We start from the raw sequence: 19,318 nt of genomic DNA, 5'->3' as shown, positions 1-19,318 counted from the left end.
TTTTGACAAGTGATGGCGCTATGGCTGTCACGAATCTGTAAGCTATGGCTTTAAAGAAAGAAGCGGCAAGCATGAGGAATGGTAGGGACACATGATTGATAGTAAGTGTAGTGAAAAGTCAGTGTGGTGTAGCAGCAGTGAGATAAATGATAGGTGCAGCGGTAGTAGATGGAGCGCTTGTGAGGTTAGTGTTAAAGGAGTGGTCCAAGGATAATAAAAATACAAAATCCACTTTCCTGGGGCTTCTTCCAGCCCCTGGCATCTGTCCTTTGCCCTTGCCGCAGTTCCGGTGGCGAAGCCAACCTCGCCAGGTCGGCTTCCACGACGGCTCTCTGCGCTCCAGTGTACAGTTCACTGGTCGCACTGACGTCATCTGGACTGTACAGCGCAGGCGCAGTAGTTCTGCACCTGCGCTGTACAGTCCAAATGATGTCAGGGCGACTCGCCGCTTGCGCAGGCGCAGTAGGAATGCGATGAGGGGACCCAGGACCACCAGCGTGGAGCGAAGCTGCGGCGTGGGCACAGATCAGCAGGCAGGGGCTGTAGGAAGCCCCAGGTAAGTGCATTTTTTATTTTTATTATGCTTGGTTGTTTCCTTTAAAGGGCCCATACACTGGTCGATTTCAGCGATCGATCGATTCTATAAAATCGATCAATCAGAAATCTATTCTATCAAATTCCCCATTTGATCGATTTGTGGCCGATTTCGATCAATTCGATATGGCAGGATGGAAAATCTAGGTCGATCTGCTGCTGCCAGCAGATCGATGGCCCATAGGGTTGCATTGGATCTAATGGTCCAATAATGAATTTAGATCGATTTCCAATAGATTTCATTCTGAAATCTATTGGAAATCTGTTCCTAGTGTGTGGCACACATCAGATAGATTCCTGTCAGATTGGACTTGACATCTGCCAGAAATCTATCTGATGGTCAAATCTGCTGCTAATCTATAAGTGTATGGCCACCTTTAGTGGCAGTGAGGTTCATTTTGAGTATACCATTAGGAGGAAGGCTAATGTAAAGTGTAGCTTTAGTAGGAGGGTTAGTGTGAGTGGAGGCATTAGGAAAGGAGCTTGACGCAATCATAACTTTTGAAATGGTATAATACCGCTAATAGACTTTTACCCATGTCTATAGGTGTTCTGTGTTTTCGCATCCATATGCCACGGACATCTAAAGGCATTTTAGTATGAAACTACTTCCGCCTGCAGCAGGTGTCTGTAGGCCATTTTGTTTTCCCATATTCCTGTGCCACGGACATCTAAAAGGCGTTTAGTACAAAGATTAGGCTCACTGCTAACTTTCTACTTATAGTGGATAAACCTTTACTCATTGCATAATTGTGTTCCTTTCATATAGTTTATAGGGCATTCCTCAAGCCAAATACTTTTTTTGTTTTGTTTTAATACTCTAATTACCTATAAACTAAACAAGCTTTGCCCACAGCTTCAGAGTGCCTTGGCATTCTCAAACTCATGTATCTAGGGCTTATGGGAGCTCAGTCTGGGCAGGAGGAGGATGAGGAGGAGGTTACTAGCCAGAGATTTCAGAGGCAGAGGGGAGGAGGAGAGGGGATTGAGCTGAAGGCTGCAGATGCTATCAGCTTGCCTATGTGTAATGTGACAAACAGAACATGGCTGCCCTCATTGTATCACAGGAATAAATAATCATAAACTGTCGAAGCTGTTTGCAGCTAGATCTAAACTTTAGATAAGATATATAGACAAGTTACTTGTCCATAGTTAGTTTTTCATCTCAGATCCGCTTTAACTTAAAGAGACACTGAAGTGAGAATAAATCTCGCTTCAGAGCTTATATTCAGCAGGGGCATGCGTGCCCCAGCTAAAACGCCGCTATCCTGTGGCTAAACTGGGGTCCCTTACCTGCCAAATCCCCCCCCTGCAAAATCAACGACCAACTTGGTCGTAGATTTTGCTGCTGTTGAGGCAGGGCTAACGGACGCCGCCTCTCCCCCGCCCCTCTCAGCGAAGGAAGACTGAGAGGGGCGGGCGAGAGGCGGAGATACACGCTGACAGACGCGTGTAAGGCAGGGCTGCGGCCATTAGCCCTGCCTCACCAGGAAGAGATCCCCGCAAAGAACGGAGGGGATTTGGGAGATAAGGGACCCCCGTTTAGCCGCGGGATAGCAGCGTTTTAGCAGGGGCACACATGCCCAGGCTGAATATAAGCTCTGAAGCGAGATTTATTCTCGCTTCAGACTCTCTTTAAAAATTGCAAATAATTCTGAATTGAACCAGAATTATGCAAATGTCACTGCAAATCTATGCAGCTTGAAAATGGACTAATCCAATACTTTCACTTCAAGATTTGATTAGTCCATTTTACAGTAGATTTTTATTCTAATTAGCATAATTCTGTATCATAATAATAAGCATAATTATCAATCATCCTTACTGACTATTATGGATTTTGGTACATGTAGATTTGGGCAAGACATATTATAAACACAATACAAACATAACTGACACTGGCATGTACTATATAAAAAAAAAATTAGCTTGCAGTCTAAAGCTCAACACACACCATACAATCTTGGTTGTACAGATTTACCAAATATATGTAGTATAAGGGCCAACAGATTGAAAATACCTAGTATGATTGATTAGATAAGCTCTTATACTACATGAAAGTGGTAAGATTGAACAACCAAGATTGTATGGTGTGTGTTGACCCTAAGAGTTAATACTATTGACTACCGCTTGCTCCTAGTTCACTAGGATAGTTAAATGTTTAGTACACTGGAGCAGATCTGTGCAGTAGATAAACTGTATATGGGAATGGTACAAAGTGTTCCGTTTTTTCTCCTGCTGTTGTTGTTATGATATTAAAAATGCTGGGGGCTTGCCAGGAAACTTCTACTGCACTCTGTGTCAGCTTCTATTTCCAGTACCTTCTCACCTTCCCCGAGAAGCTCTGCCATGTATGTTGGAGGTATGATTTTATTGTTCGTGATGCTTGTTGCACTCCAGTGTTAGGGCTCAAACCCACTAGCAGCCTTTTCTAAGTGCTAGTGATTTGAAAAAGCTAATGCAATGCTATGGAAGATTTTTATAAAATCACATTGCTCAAGAGGGATCACGTCCATAGCATTACATTAGCAAGAGCTTTTCAAATCACATAGCGCTCAGAAAAAGCTTAGAAAAGCACTGCTAGTGGATTCCAGGCCTTAAAGAGACACTGAAGCGGAATTTTTTTTTAATGATATGATGAATTGGGTGTGTAGTACGGATAATTGCTAGAAAATTAGTTGCAAAAAATATTCTCATTTTTATTCTCAGTTGTACAGCTTATTTTTTTTTTATATAACATTGCATCATTCTCTAATATTTGAAGTTTACATACTACTCTGCATTCTAAATGTTTTTTAACCACCCTGGGGTTACAGTATAATCGCCAGGGTGGCATGCAAACAGTTTTTTTTTCAAAAAAAAATATATTGTCTTGTCGCTAACTGTCCCTCAAAGGAGCTCACAATCCTACCATTGCCATATGTCTATAGTATGTAGTGTAAGTACTGTAGTCTAGGGCCAATTTTTAGGGGGAGCCAATTAACTTATCCATATGTTTTTGGAATGTGGGAGGAAACCGGAGTGCCCGGAGGAAACCCACGCAGACAAGGACAGAACATACAAACTTTTTGCAGATAGTGCCCTGGCTGGGATTTGAACCAGGGACCCAGCGCTGCAAGGCGAGAGCGCTAACCACTACGCCACCGTGCTGGAGATTAAATTTAATCTGAGCAGTTTAATTTATCTGAGGTTTCTTCCAGCCCCTGTAGCCATTTTGGTCTCTCACTGTCATTCTGCAATGCTCTGTTCAGCCGCTCTGCCCCTCCAAAAGCAGCTATGAAGAGAAGACGGAGACAGGCGGCGATTGGAACCAGGGAGGTGAGTTGCCCTCCCTCCACAGTGCTTCCCTGCAGTTACATTCGGAGCGGGGAGCACGGAGGGCGGCCCGCGGAGAGGAATGGAGGGAGAGGTCGGGCTGCCCTCCCCGCGGCTGCGGCTCCCCCCTCCATTATGTGGGGGGGACAGCTACCTACCTAACTTATACTGGGGGCACCTACCTAATCTAACCTATACTGGGGGCACCTACCTAATCTAACCTATACTGGGGGGACACCTACCTAATCTAACCTATACTGGGGGGGCACCTACCTAATCTAACCTATACTGGGGGGCACCTACCTAATCTAACCACACTGGGGGGGCAGCAACCTAATCTAACCTTTACTGGAGGGCCCCTACCTATCTAACCTGTATTGGGGGCACCTACCTACCTAGCTTATACTGGTGGCAACTATACTGGCTACCTATATTGGAGGCACCTACCTAACTAACCTATACTGGGGGCACCTACCTATCTAACCTAGGCTGGGGGCAACTATTCTGACTCCCTATATTAGAGGCACCCACCTAGCTAACCTGTACTGGGGGCACCTACCTATCTAACCTATACCTGGTGCACCTGCCTATCTAACCTATACCGGGGGCACCTGCCTATCTGACCTATACTGGGGGCAACTATACCGGCTACCTATACTGGAGGCACCTACCTGGCTAACCTATACTGGGGCAACTATACTGGGGCACCTATGCCTGGCTACCTATACTATGCCCAGCTACCTATACTGGGGGGACCTATAGCTGGTTACCTATAATGAGTGCAACTAGACCTGGCTAACCTACACTGTGGACATGTATACCTGGCTTTTGGCATTTTAGCCTAGAAACTGCCCTGACTTTAGGTACCCTTTACAGGATGACTACCCTCTTAGTTAATTTAATTTACAAATACTGGAAAGCTTTTGATTTAAACAGTATAAATTGTAGGCATGCTAGACAAAGCCTTGTGACTTGTTTATTCTGCTGTACACTACTGTATAAGTCTTGCAGCATTCTTACCCCGGCTCCATATGGTGGATTTGAAGGGCATACGTTCGCCCATATCACCAAACCAGGACAAAATAAATATGTTTTCAGAAGGATTATAGGGTTATTTTTCCATTATACTAATGCACCAGGGCGAAAATGGGTTTGTTATGAAAAATTAAAGACGGAGAGAGAACCACAAGTCTTTGTGCTTTTTAGGAAGGATGAGTAGAAATGACGTCCATAAAGCCATCTAATGACTCCCAAAGGACACCTCAATTGGCTTCACCCATTTTGTGTTCTGTTATTATAGCATTCATCATGAAACATCCTGTATTTTTATCTGAAATTAAATTACTGTAGAGAGAGGTAGCATTACAGAAATTAATGCAAGATGACTGCTTGAGCCAACCATTGCGGTGTTTCTTTTTAACCCCTTCTTTATAGCAGATTTGTTTTCTTTGATACTTTGGCAGTCCTGTATAACTGTATTGCATTTTTACAACAACAACAAAAATCATTTGAAGTACTGTATATAAACATACCTACCAGTCTTCCACTGTTCAGATTGCTATTTATTGTTCATGACTTTCCTAGGGTTAGAGGGGCAGCCTAGGGGGTTCTCTGGCTAATCTGGTATTTGCCCATCTTTCTTGTCTACTTTCAGTGGCTACTTCAATGGTTGAAAAAAAAAATATTCCATCTTATTTTTTTATAGAATCACCTGCAAGTTGTATTTTGACATTTATGTCCATGGTGAATATGAATAAAACCTCCTTTTGCTAACTAGTTTATGCCTGATTCTATTCAGTACTGTTCACTGTGTCAACAGCCTAACAATCAATCCCAAGACAGTAGACCCTAATATAATTTGTTTCTTTCAAGTTTTCTGTCAAGGGGCGTACCACATGTGTGTTAAAAAAGCTGTACAGATCAGATATCTGCCGACGGACTGAAAAACCATTTCATCTTTATTTTTATACAGTTTCATCTGTGTTTGTAAAAGGATACATATTAAACCCATGCTGATAGTCTTTGATGGAGAACTTCGTGAAGTTTCACTGGCTTGAATGAGACAAACATTTGTAATTTAGCGCTTTATATTTTTGTCCTTCTGAAAGTAATAACTTTGAGACTTTAATGTATTCTTTAATCACTTCAGGACCACAGTGCTAAACCCCCCTAAAGACCAGGCTATATTTTACTAAAAGGGCCACTGCAGCTTTAAAGAGAACCCGAGGTGTGTTTAAAGAATGTTATCTGCATACAGAGGCTGGATCTGCCTATACAGCCCAGCCTCTGTTGCTATCCCAAGCCCCATTAAGGTCCCTCTGCACTCTGCAATCCCTCATAAATCACAGCCATGCTGTGAGGCTGTGTTTACATCTGTAGTGTCAGTCTCAGCTGCTCCCCCTCCTCCTGTATAGCTCCGGTCTCTGCCCTCGTCCCTTCCCTCCAATCAGCAGGGAGGGAAGGCATGCAGGCGGGGACTGGAGTTCTGCAGGGGGTGGGGAGAGCAGCAGACTGACACTATATAGAGATAAACACAGCCAGCTCTGACAAGCTGTTTGTCAGCAGCGTGGCTGTGATTTATGGAGGGATTGCAGAGTGCAGGGGGACATTAGGGGGGTTTGGGATAGCAACAGAGGCTGGACTGTATAGGCAGATCCAGCCTCTGTATGCAGATAATATTCTTCAAACCCACCTCGGGTTCTCTTTTAGGCCAAGCTGTAAGGCCACACAACACAGCAAACTAGTGATTCCCCCCCCCCTTCCTTTTCTCCCCACCAACAGAGCTCTCTGTTGGTGGGGTCTGATCGCCCCCCAGTTGTTTGGGGGGTTTTTTTGTGAATATTTATAGTCTTATTTTTGTTGAAAAATAAACGTATTTCCTGCCTCCTCAGCCACCCTCCCTCCCTCCCCCAGCCAGCCTATCACTACCGATCGCTCTTTTGTGTCTCAGGGGGATAGCCGTGTCACACGGCTGTCCCCAGTACAGTGCTGCTGCTGATCACAGCCCTGTAATATGTAAATAGACGGCGATCACGCCGTCCAACAGTCTCCCGCTCGGAGACTGAAGAGGGGGCGGAGCTCCACCCCCCGAGAAGGAGATGCGCGCACACCCTGCGCATGATCTCCTTCAGTAGCTCGCTTCAGAACCTGACGCCAATTCTCTCTTTCTTCCAGGCCACAATTTTTGCACTCCTTTGGCAGAAAATGTGTGTCAGTGTGTGTCTGTGTGTGTGTGGGGGGGGGGGGGGTTGCATGCGTTTTTTCACATTAAAATTTGTGTACATTGTGCAAATTTTCTCATGCAAGTTTACAGAGCATGAGAAAGTTTGCATAGAAACATTAATGTTAATGCGAAAAATGCATGCGAAAAACAACCCTGCCTTAGAAATGCTGGATGAGCCTTACTCGTCCATACCGGTTTCACCTATTTTCCCATGGATGAGCCGTCCATACTGCCAGGAAGGTTAATGCAGTTTTAGAATGTGGAACCCACTACAGGTCCTTTTATACTCAATTAATTCATGCAATGGGCAGAGAAAACTGTTTTATGATTTATGGGCTGCATGCAAGATGAAATTCTGTTTAAAAAGAATTTAGGTTGGCAGGATGTAGCTGCTACAAGTCATGATTTTTTTTCTTAGAACTGCCATTAAGGCTAGGTTTGCAGTGGTCATGTCAGGCCTGTCTGGTTACCTGCTATAAGTCAGGCTGTATGCCCATATGACCTATAGCCCAGCCCTAACGCCTGCGTAAACTCCTGCCTAATACAAACTACAATACCCTGCAGGCAGATGTAGCATACAATCTGACAGACAGCAATCACCAAACACAGCAATGAGCAATGCAAACACAGTATACTTAATAGTCACCTGAGGCCTATAGGCTGAGGCAGTCCAGATGATAAGATAGCAGGCTGTGGCTGAGGTATAATCACTAGACAGATGCGTGGTCAATAACAGGCCTGAGTCAGTCCAGGCAGAGTTCATGGAAGTCCTTTTTACAAGCAGGGGTCGATCCAGGCGGCAGTCAGGGGAATCCAGGTACTAGCTGAGTCAGCAACGGGTAATCCAATAGAGAAGCGTGGTCAGGGATAGGCAGAGGTAGGCAACGATAAGGCAATCTGAAAGATGCTTAGTCAAGAGACAGACACAAGTCGGAAGCAAGACAGGCAACTTGGTGTGAACGCAGTCTCAGCAACAAGCCCAGCATAGGCTATCATGGGCGATGACAGAGGGCGCTCACCTTACATTTATACAAGGACTAACCACTCAGAAAGTAAAGGAATCCAAAGTAACCAATCAATAGATAGCGTGTCAGCAGGTAGGCTGACACGCAGTGCACACACATGGTTAATGTTTACAGTGGCGGAGCGCGTACTGAGACCGCATGCGCCGCTTACCCAATGGGAGCTGAGCGCCATGCACTCCAGTGACGTCAAAGACAGGCTGAGACCCAGAGGCTTGCGTCTCAGCGTGGGTCTCGGCATTCCGCCGCCATGAGAGGCCACTGGATCTTACAGGTCATTTGCATAAGGCACGGGTTATGAGTGTGAACTGCAATGGAGACTGGGCATAGACTTGAATACAAAGCCTGCATGCAGTGAGTTAGAATATTGTGATCAGTTACAGCGCACTACTGTGAACAACCACATTGAATTGTATGGGCAGTGAGTTGACATGCAGAATTAATCTGCAACACAACTGAGCACTGTGAACTAGCCCTTAAGCTTATTTACTTGGCTTAACAGAAAGTCTCTCTCACACCATATGCTTTTATTTATCAAGTTTCTTTGTTACTAGGACATGTCATTATTATAGTGGATAACACCTACAATAGGTGTGAAGGGGGGGGGGGGGGGGGCAATTCATAAACCTTTTCCACATAAAAAAAGAACATGCATAAAAAGAATATGCTCATAAAGGTTTGGGCTCCTTGATTGGAGGGAGTGGAGTTAACTGGGGAGGACCAAGGACAGGATTAGATATCCTGTGGTTGGTGTTGGGGCAAATAAGTGGTTCCAAGTCTCTTCTAGAAGTGTTTGGCCACCTTTAGTTTAGCATCCAAATAATGTTGTTTCTCTTTATATTTTGAAGACTCACTGTATTTCAATGAAGTCTAATTCTAATTTGTTTGAATGTGACTGTTGTATGATTGTTCAAATATAACAATAAAATTATTTTGAAAAAAAAGAAAAAAACACAGTAACTAACACTTTTTTTTTTTATATAAATGATCACAGGATTTTTGGTTTTTAAGTACCCCAAAGATATGTACAAATTACCTTAAGGCTTAATCCTTAATGTGGCCATAGACCTATAGATTGCCAGCTGATAAGTCAAATCAATTTTCCTCTGATCAGATTTGATTCAGAGAGTAACCGATTCCTACCACATGTGGCAGATCGCTTTTCAATAGATTTCGACAGAGAATCTATTGAAAATTGATTAAACAGCAGCATTGCACTTTTCAGTTCAACACTATGGCCGTCAATCTACCAGTGCTCTTTCCCCACCTCCTATTGACTTTCATCTTCGGTGCTTTCTGTTTGATACTTTTTATTGGTTTTTGTTCAGACCCGATTGAAAATCGATAGATCTGACATTTTAGGGTAAACTATTCGCAGCAGATTCAATCAGAGATGAATCGAATTTGCTGCAGTTTGAACAGAAAAATCAATGTTTATTGACTCCTTGATGCTATTCATAAAAGAAATATATAGCACACCCCACCCCTCACTTACCACACACTTAGTGAACTGTTAGGTTCACTAAAGCCTTCACATAACAGTTTCCAAGCAATGACATGTGGTTGTAACAGTTCTTGACTCCTGGAACTGCATTATATATTTATATAAAAGAACACGCAGAGTTTTTGAGGTTTTGCACCAAACTAGATATCACCTGAGGCACTTGATGCCTGCTATTCAGTCACCATCTCAAATTTACAACTGTGGGAGTAAACCCATGAATACACCATGAATATGCAGAGTAGCTGGCATATTTTATGAGGGTAGGGTTGCAGAGATCATGGGGAGTTCAGAGATTGCTCATACTGCCAAACATTGATTATTTTTAACAAGACGGTGTTCACTAAGCATGATGTTTCTGTTCCAAAACCCCTGGCTGTGTGCCTCCCAAGAGGAATTAGAGCTTTCCACTGTTGACATTATACATATCAAAATCAAATCCTTTTTTTGTATTATTTCTTATGAGACAAACAAAATTTATTTTAATATCCTTTCTAAATCAAACATTCTTAACCAGTGGCGCATGAATGAATATTTAGTGGTACTTGTTGAACTTAAAAACAACTTTTTTTTTAGTCAAAGGGTTTTAAGGGGATTCAGCTAGTAACTGTGAAGACCCTGAAATAGGTAATCTATTCATAAAACATACATATTTTATTGACTAGGAAACACTATGTGCATAATGACATACAGCATAGAAACTTCTTTTCAAAGTATTGTTCATAGGATGTGGGGAAACTTAGATATGAGTACAGTTGGTGTTTGAATTTGGAACACCCGAAATACTGCTGAACACCACATTTTAGGTGCCATTTTAGTACTGAACAAGTGGACAGAGTGAGAGGGAGTTCACAGCTTGCGCTTTATGGCCTTTTTTACGTGACTCCAATGCTTCCTCCTTCCAAAGCCGGAAAGAGGAAGTACTGGAGTCATGTAAAACGCGCTGTTAATGTATTGTAAAACTCCGCACCACCTCAGTTATTAATCATAATTTATTGTAGCATAAAATAATACAAACATTAAAAAGAACTGTAGGGCAAAACAATCCACCGTTTCCGGCCCCTGCCCTTCTTCAAGTTGCCCAGTTCTGAAAGTTACACACACACACACACACACACACACACACTTCAGCTCGGGTACACTTCAGCTCGGGTACACTTCAGCTCGGGTACACTTCAAGATTTGGGTTGTTTCTTGTTCTCACAATTACTTTCTCAGCCACACAGAAGTTTTATGACCTGTAATTACATATCCATGAGTTTTGAAGCTCCGGCATTAGAGAAACTATAATTTATAGACAATGAAATTATCATTTATAGCCTTGGATATATAGCTGCTTACAGTGAGAGAAAAGGCTAGTTCTGTACCAGAAAGGGACTGTACATACAGGCCCGTTTCTAGGGGCCGTGCGTCTGCCCTGAGCACTATTGGGAGGAGGGCGCTGTAATGGAGGGGGGAGCCGGAGCCATGGGGAGGGCAGCCCGACCTCTTCCTCTCCCCAGGCCGCCCTCCATGCTCTCCCCTCAGATGCTGAGTAATTCGCAGGAAAGGGCTGTAAATAGCTACTCACCTCCCTGGTTCCAATCGCCGATCACTCACTTGCCGCTGGTCTTCTCTCTGCAAAGCCAGGTATACACACGCTGCTTCCTGTTTAGCAGGAAGCAGCGTGTGTGTACGCGTCTATGCAAAGCAGGTGAGTGATCGGCGATTGGAACCAGGGAGGTGAGTAGCTATTTACAGCGCTTCCATGCACATTACTCTGCATCTGAGGGGAGAGCATGAAGGGCGGCCCGGGGAGAGGAAGGGAGGGAGAGGTCGGGCTGCCCTCCCCGCGGCTCCGGCTCCCCCCTCCATTATGGGTGGGACCGACCTACCTACCTACCCTATACTGGGGGGCAGCTATCTATTCTAAACTATACTTGGGCGGGCGCCTACCTAATCTAACCTATACTGGGGGGCAGCTACCTATCTAACCTATACTGGGGGGCAGCTATCTAACCTATACTGGGGGGCAGCTACCTATCTAACCTATACTGGGGAGCAGCTATCTAACCTATACTGGGGGGCAACTACCTATCTAACCTATACTGGGGGGCAGCTACCTATCTAACATATACTGGGAGGCAACTACCAATCTTACCTATATGTGGGGGCAGCTACCTAACCTATACTTGGGGCACCCACTTATCTAACCTGTATTGGGGGCACCTACCTACCTAGCTAGCCTATACTGGTGGCAACTATACTGGCTACCTATATTGGAGGCACCTACCTATCTAACCTATGCTGGGGGGCAACTATTCTGGCTACCTATATTAGAGGCACCCACCTAGCTAACCTGTACTGGGGGCACCTACCTATCTAACTTATACCGGGGGCGCCTGCCTATCTAACCTATACTGGGGGCAACTATACTGGGGCACCTATTCCTGGCTACCTATACTGTGGGGACCTATACTGAGTGCAAGTAGACCTGGCTAACCTATACCTGGCTCCGCGGGGGGGGGGGGAGGCGTAATTCTTACACCCTCGCCCTGGGTGCATTTTAGCCTAGAAACTGCCCTGTGTACATACATATGTTTATCTCCTGTTACAGCGGGGCAGTTTCTAGGCTAAAAATTGCGCCCACACCGCCGTGGAGCCAGGTATAGGTGCCCGCAATATAGGTTAGCCAGGTCTAGTTCCACTCAGTATAGGTAGCCAGGCATAGGTGCCCCAGAATAAGTGCCTCCAGTATAGTAAGCCAGTATAGTTGCCCCCAGTATAGGTTAGATAGGTAGGTGCCCCCAGTACAGGTTAGCTAGGTGGGTGCTCTCAATATAGGTAGCCAGTATAGTTGCCACCAGTATAGGATAGCTAGGTAGGTGCCCCCAGTATAGGTAAGCTAGGTAGGTGCTCCCAGTATAGGTTAGATGGGTAGGTGCCCCCCATATAAGCTGGATAGGTAGGTGCCCCAGTATAGACTAGATAGGTAGGTGCCCCCAGTACAGGTTAGATAAGTAGGTGCCCTAGTATAAGTTGGATAAGTAGGAGCCCCCAGTACAGGTTAGATAGGTAGCTTCCCCCAGTATAGGTTAGATAGGTAGCTTCCCCCAGTATAGGCTAGATAGGTAGGAGCCCCCAGTACAGGTTAGGGGGGCACCATGATGGAGGGGGAGCCACAGCTGTGGGGAGTACGGCTCGACCTCTCCCTCCCTTCCTCTCCCAGGCCCCCTCCACTGCAGAGTGAGCGCAGCAGGAAGCTTTGTATACAGTCAGCAACTCACCCCTTGGTGTTCCAATCACTGATCACTTGCCACTGGTCTCCTCCTCTGCATAGCCGCTTATACACACTCTGCTTCCTGCTACACAGGATGTAGGGTGTGTATACCGCGGCTATGCAGAGGAGGAGACTAGTGGCAAGTGATCGGTGACTGGAACGCAGGGAGGTGAGTTGCTGTATACAGAGCTTCCTGCTGCGCTCACTCTGCAGCGGAGAGGGGGGCCCAGGAGAGGAAGGGAGGGAGAGGTCGAGCCGTACTCCCCACAGCTGTGGCTCCCCCTCCATCATGGTGCCCCCCTCCCTCAGCGCTCAGGGCGGCCGCATGGCCCTAGAAACGGGCCTGTGTTACAGGTCACTTCAGGTACATTTTAAATTTTTACTTTAGAACTATGATGAGAGATTAGTGCATATTCCGAGTTGTTTAGTTGTTTTAAAAACCCTACAGATATATCTGAAAGACCAAATGGCCTTTTTTGCACAGTGCTTTGGTTTGGCCAGTAAAACTAACTTCCTGATTCTGTGTTGTGAACTAGGATGGGTGTGTTATGGTTTTGTTGCGTGATGCTTTACCATTAAGTGTTTTTTTTTCTTGCAGCCCATCCTAGAATCTGGAGCAGTGGAACTGTTATGTAGTTTGACGTTAAGTGAGAATCCTGCTTTGCGTGTCAACGGCATCTGGGCTTTAATGGTAAGCGTTCTTTTGCTTGTGTGAAGGCAAGTGACACATAGCATTTTCATAACCATTTATTTATGTTACAGAACATGGCATTTCAAGCTGACCAGAAGATAAAATCCGATATTTTAAGAGGCCTAAGTACAGAGCAGTTGTTTCGACTCCTGTCTGATTCTGATGTCAACGTGTTGATGAAAACACTAGGGCTTCTTCGAAACTTATTATCGACACGACCAGTAAGTCATACAAATGTAAAAAAATTACTCTTTCAGAATGCATGGGCCCACTGCAAGAAGAATCCATGTACACCCATAAAGTATATAGTATATGCACTGATAAAGGTCTTCTGAACATTTTTCAGCAGGAGGCAGCCAAGTAACTAAATGGTTAGCTCTTTTTCCTTGCTGTACTGCTGTGCTATAGTCAACAGGACCTTTCGCAGTGTAGTGTTAACACGGTGTCATGCTTTTTTTTTGTTCTTTTTGACCACATCTCACCCCAATTTGCCACTTACCATATGTAAAACACCAACTACAGCTTTGCAGTGCCTTCCGAATGAAGATACTAGAGCAAGTACATTTTTTTAATGTTTAACACCTCCTTTAATGACAGGCAGCCACTGAGTCAAGATTTATGCTGATAGTATGCATTTCACTTACGTCACATCACAATAATATGAATAATGAATGATGAAGTGGCCGCTAATGGTTGAATTTGCCGAATGATTGGCCGATCCAATAAATGCAATAAGTCGAAAGCAATCATTTCAGTCCACAAATTGGAAGGAAACACATGGAATTGATCTGACCCAAATGATTGTTTCTGACTGCATTTATCAGATCGGCTGGCTGATCGGTCGGGAAATTCGACCGTTAGCGGCCACCTTAAAACTGCAACTGCCAAGGATAAAAAGTGCAAGAGAAAATAGTCTTTTTCCCATTTTGCTCCACTGTATAAGTAGAAGTTGGAGAAAGTAAAAATAAACTAATGAGATGCCTATGTGCTGTTTAGTACTATCTAATGCTTGGGAATACTCGGTTCGTTTTTGAGTCATTTAGATGGCTCGATAGATAATTTCCGACATGTTCGATGTCCGGCCTGATCGTTTCGCCGCTTGATTCCGCATTGAACACAATGGAAAAAGATAAGAAAAAACGAGCGGGAGATGAGAGAATTGCCTGCAGAATCGAGCGGGGAATCGATCGGGCGGGAGAATCGAGCTGCAAAATCGAGCCGTGTATTCCCAGCATTATACTGTAAATGGACCACCTGGGTTCTTTTATAGGCCTTTGACTAACAAGGCCCTAAAATCCAGAAGCAGGAAGTAAAGCAGAATATGCTCTGATCTGAAGTGAAATATAAGTAAAAAAAAAAAGGGAAACTTATTTTCCTTGGAGCATGAAATTACCAGGTTCAATCCCCAGCCAGAATACTATGTTCATAGAGTTTGTATGTTCTACTTGTGTTTGCATGGATTCCCCCCAGGCACTCAAGGTTCCTTCTGATATCCCAAAACAAACTGGTAAATGAATTTTGCTGCATATCAATTTCATCCTATACTGTGGTAAGAAAATTAGCCTATAACTGTGGAAGGGACACAGCATTATTGTGAGCTCCTTTATATCAGGACTATTTGATTACCTAGTAAATGTATAAAGAACCATAGATGAATATACAGCATAGCAACCAGTCATATATCTGTGATTGTCCAACCTGCTATAGAATGCAAGAATCAATGCATTACGTCATTGGTAAAATGTTAATTGCATAAAGGTATATATGGGGTCAGTTATAGTTGGACACGACTGAATAGCAACTGAACAACAACATATATTTCACCTGCTGTCACTTGGAAGTGCTGCGCAGAGTTGTTTACAGCTATTGGTTCTAGTGTATTTATATGAGCCATGCTAATTTTCATCTGAGCTAATATACATTTCATAGAACAAGTAAAGTCTGCTAGTCTACTGCTAAACGATAGTCAGGAAACAGCAACTGTGCTAAATCAGATAATCCACTCCAATCCAATTTGTGTAGTCTTTCTCTTGTGTAATCTACTGAATCCGTGCCGCTGCTAGGATCAAACATACGTACATAGTTGTTCTGTCTGCTGCACATGGGCGCAGGTATGCTTTTTACCCACTGCAAGTCAATTCGGCTCAAACCCCACCCCTTATGCCTTCGGGAGCAAATACTATGAATATAGTACAGACCAGTGGAAGAACTAAAACAAGCAGGGGAAGGCAGTTGCAAACAAGTTTAATTGTAAAAGAAAAAAAAAATGAAAGACACAAAGGTTTCAATTCACAATGCCTTACCACATTCGGTAAAGCAGAAGACAGCTGATTTTACCAAACATTTTGTGAAATGTTAATTTACTAATATTATATAAGAGAGAACAGAGGCGCCAAAAGGATAAAAGGGGTTTTAAAGGAGCTTAAAAGCCAAAACTTGGTAACTAGAGGAGGCAGTGGTGGACTTACCCCCTCCAAGCAGACACAACACGACTAGGCAGAGGCGCTGAGTGTCGTTTGTTTTGCTAGATGCTGTAACTCCTTTTTCTATTGCCTGAGGAAGCGGGCGCTGACCCGTGAAACGCGTTGCTTTGTTTTATCTTGAGTTCGTTAATAAATAGACTGAATGTACAGTCGTGTTGTGTCTGCTTGGAGGGGGTAAGTCCACCACTACCTCCTCTAATTACCAAGTTTTGGCTTTTAAGCTCCTTTAAAACCCCTTTTATCCTTTTGGTGCCTCTGTTCTCTCTTATATAATATTGTATCCACCCTTGGTGGAGGGTTGCGACCCTTTCTACTATCTACAGAGAGCGACTTCTTATTCCTGAGTGGGGTCAGGATAATCTCCCCACCTGCCTTTACAGTGGTTGCCTATTGGTGACCCATGTTTGTGAGTATAACAACTATTACTCTTTGTCATTACCCCCTTTGTCAATACATACTACACTATTGGGGCTCTTGGTGTTCCTCTGTTTATCTCGTTGTCAATTCACTAAGGCTGTTAATGCATGGAAAACGTTCATTACCGACTAGTGAGGTAAATTACCTACTTGTGAAGTAAATACCTCAATAAATGTAAATTCACAAAGATTAAAGTATTCAGTAAAACAAAGTGAGATGTTCGGTATTTATCTCCAGCCTTGAGCTGGATAAATAGCAGACATCCATTCGGTAAGGTTATGGGAGGAAACCAAGCAAAGTATAGGTAAAAACGAATAAACTATTCAGGAAAATAAGAAGGTTAACAATATAAACATATTTCCATTATTTCACAATAGTATTCGTAGGTAATTTAAAAAAAAAGTTAATAAGATACTCATAGTTTTGAGCTGGTACAAATGTAATGTTAATTTTATGCAGCTTGAACTTGCAGTTTACTTGTCAGTAAGATAAAAAAAATGTGCCATATGGAACAGTTAAAGGGAAAGGGTATGGTATGTATAAAATGGATTAAGGGTTCTTGCACACAGGGACGTTACAGGCGCACGTTAGTGCAGCCTGTAACGCTCCCCCAACGCACAGCAATGTAACACAAGTGGGCTGTTCACACTGCCCACGTTGCGTTACATTGTAACACAGCAAAGTGCTGCATGCTGTGCGTTCTCCGCAGCTAAGCCGAGTTAGACTGTTTGCACATGCTCAGTCATGTTGGGGAGGAGGGGAGAGCGGCCGGGCACATGGCTAATTAATATTCACTGCACTCAGTGACGTGCAGTGTTTACTTCCTGGAGCGGCCGCTCTGTGCGGCGATTGGCCTGGGCGGGACCACGTAATGCCGCATGCGTCCAAGAGTACGCATCACGGATGCCAGAGTGAGCTGCACAACGCGGCTCACTCCGACGTCCACACCAGAGAGCACCAGGCGTTGCGTTAGGGGCACGTTATGTGCCCTATAACTTGCCCTAAACGCAACGTCCTGGTGTGTAACTAGCCTGAAACTACTTTAATATCGAAAAAGGTGAGGCGACTTACCTCAATAACGAAATTCTTGTACAAACAAAGAATTTTATTTAGCACAGGTAACGCGTTTTGCGGGTCTCAGCCCACTTCCTCGGGCCAATCACAGTGCCAATTAGAAGAAAAACCAATAGCAAAAGGAGCCGCCATATAGAACACATTATCCATTTTTTCCGTGCACTGCAGTAATCAAGTAACAATTGAAATACAGCACGATCCCTTAAAGGAAGCCTGTAATAAAGAAAAGTGCCTCTGGGGGTACTTACCTTGGGAGGGGGAAGCCTCTGAATCCTAAGGAGGCTTCCTTCGTCTTCCTCTGCTGCGCTGATCCAGCGCTGGCTCCCTCAAACAGCAGCAGACAGCAATATTTACTTCTGAGATCCAGCTTCGGCGCAGTACCACCTTCACCTCGGGCTCCGGCAGATATAGCCGAGCCCAATGGGTTTCGCTCTATAATGGACACAATCAGGCTCAGCTGTTTCTGCAGGAGCCAGAGGGGAAGCTGGTACTGCACCTGCGCTGGGTCTCAGAGGTAAATATCACTGGGTGCTTGAGCCACTACTGCGTGCATTCGCTGACAAGCTTGTTGGCGGATATTCCGGGGTGCCAGCGCTGGATCGTGGCTGCAAAGGAGTACGGGGGAAGCATCATTAGGATCCAGAGGCTTCCCAGCCCAAGGGGCACTTTTTTCCTTACTGGTTTACTTTAAAATACTGAGTTAAATACTGCATGAGGTAAAAATCTTAGTGAATTGTTGTGCAGTTTGTTGGTAAGCTATTACAACATGTTTGAAAATTGTAGTGAATTTGGGTTAAAAAAGTCTAAAATACTGCATGAGAAATTTTACCAAACATGAACTTTTCCCCCGAACGTGTCTTAGTGCCTTAACCTTCTTGGCGGTTATCACGAGTCAGGCTTGGGGTGGAAAAAACAAGCCAGGAGCGGTAACTCCCAAGAGTGACTCATGCTAGCCGCCAGCAGGACTGTGCAGAGCATAGCACACAGCAGGCATTCTCACTCATGTCCCGTGGGGATCCAGATGCCAGCAGCCATTCTCCTTCCTGTCCTGTGAGTCTCTGCATCCCTCGGGTGAGATCGCCCTTTGTCGCGATGACGACAGATGGCGATCTCATTACAGGGTTACAGCGCCACCTGGAGGACGGAGGGAGAACTGCAGCGCTGGATCCCAGGGAGGTGAGTGAGTGCTGGGCTTCTGCAGATCTCTCTGCTGTGTTTTTTTTTCTTCCAGGTTTTGGGGTCTAAAAGCCTGCAAAAAATTGCACTGCTTTTAGACCCTAAAATCCGGGAAAGTCATCGTGTAACTTTTCCAGTAGGGAATATTTCTCCTCTCTGGTACTGCAATCACAGTTTTTCTGAAAAGTCGCTCTGCTTCTAGAAACATTGTTTCAGAATGACCAAGGTCATATATAGGCAGGGGCGCTTCTAGCCTTTTTGTTACTCCAGGCAAGAAAACCTGTGCCCCCCCCCCCCCCCCACCCCATTGGGTGACAATCTATGGTGCCACCCCCTACATACATGCTCACACACACACGTGAAATGCAGATAATATGCCCCTCACAGATCAAATGCAGATAACTACAACAACAAATAGCATTTGTAAAGCGTCTTTCTCCCGTAGGGCTCAAAGCGCAGAAGCATGGCTCAGACCAGTAATTGGATGATTGGTAAATTGTGGTACAGATGAAGAATTCTATAAGTTTGCAAATGTCAGGCTAAACAGGTGGCTTTTCATTTTG

General features: G+C 44.5%; 1 protein-coding gene across 4 annotated transcripts in view; it reads left to right on the top strand.

The window, feature by feature from the left end:
• Nucleotides 1–19,318, top strand: part of ARMC8 (armadillo repeat containing 8) — a 182,587-nt gene that overhangs the window by 137,613 nt on the left and 25,656 nt on the right. For all 4 annotated transcript variants that reach the window (XM_068245238.1, XM_068245236.1, XM_068245237.1 and 1 more), the window contains 2 exons: nucleotides 13,513–13,605; nucleotides 13,677–13,826. In XM_068245238.1, the coding sequence (XP_068101339.1) occupies nucleotides 13,513–13,605; nucleotides 13,677–13,826 (243 nt within the window). The remainder of the gene's footprint in view (nucleotides 1–13,512; nucleotides 13,606–13,676; nucleotides 13,827–19,318) is intronic.

This window comes from Hyperolius riggenbachi, chromosome 7 (genome assembly GCF_040937935.1).
Source record: "Hyperolius riggenbachi isolate aHypRig1 chromosome 7, aHypRig1.pri, whole genome shotgun sequence".
NCBI classification, from domain to species: domain Eukaryota; kingdom Metazoa; phylum Chordata; class Amphibia; order Anura; family Hyperoliidae; genus Hyperolius; species Hyperolius riggenbachi.
The sequence above is the reverse complement of the archived record's forward strand: the minus strand, read 5'-3'. Positions and strand labels throughout refer to the sequence as shown.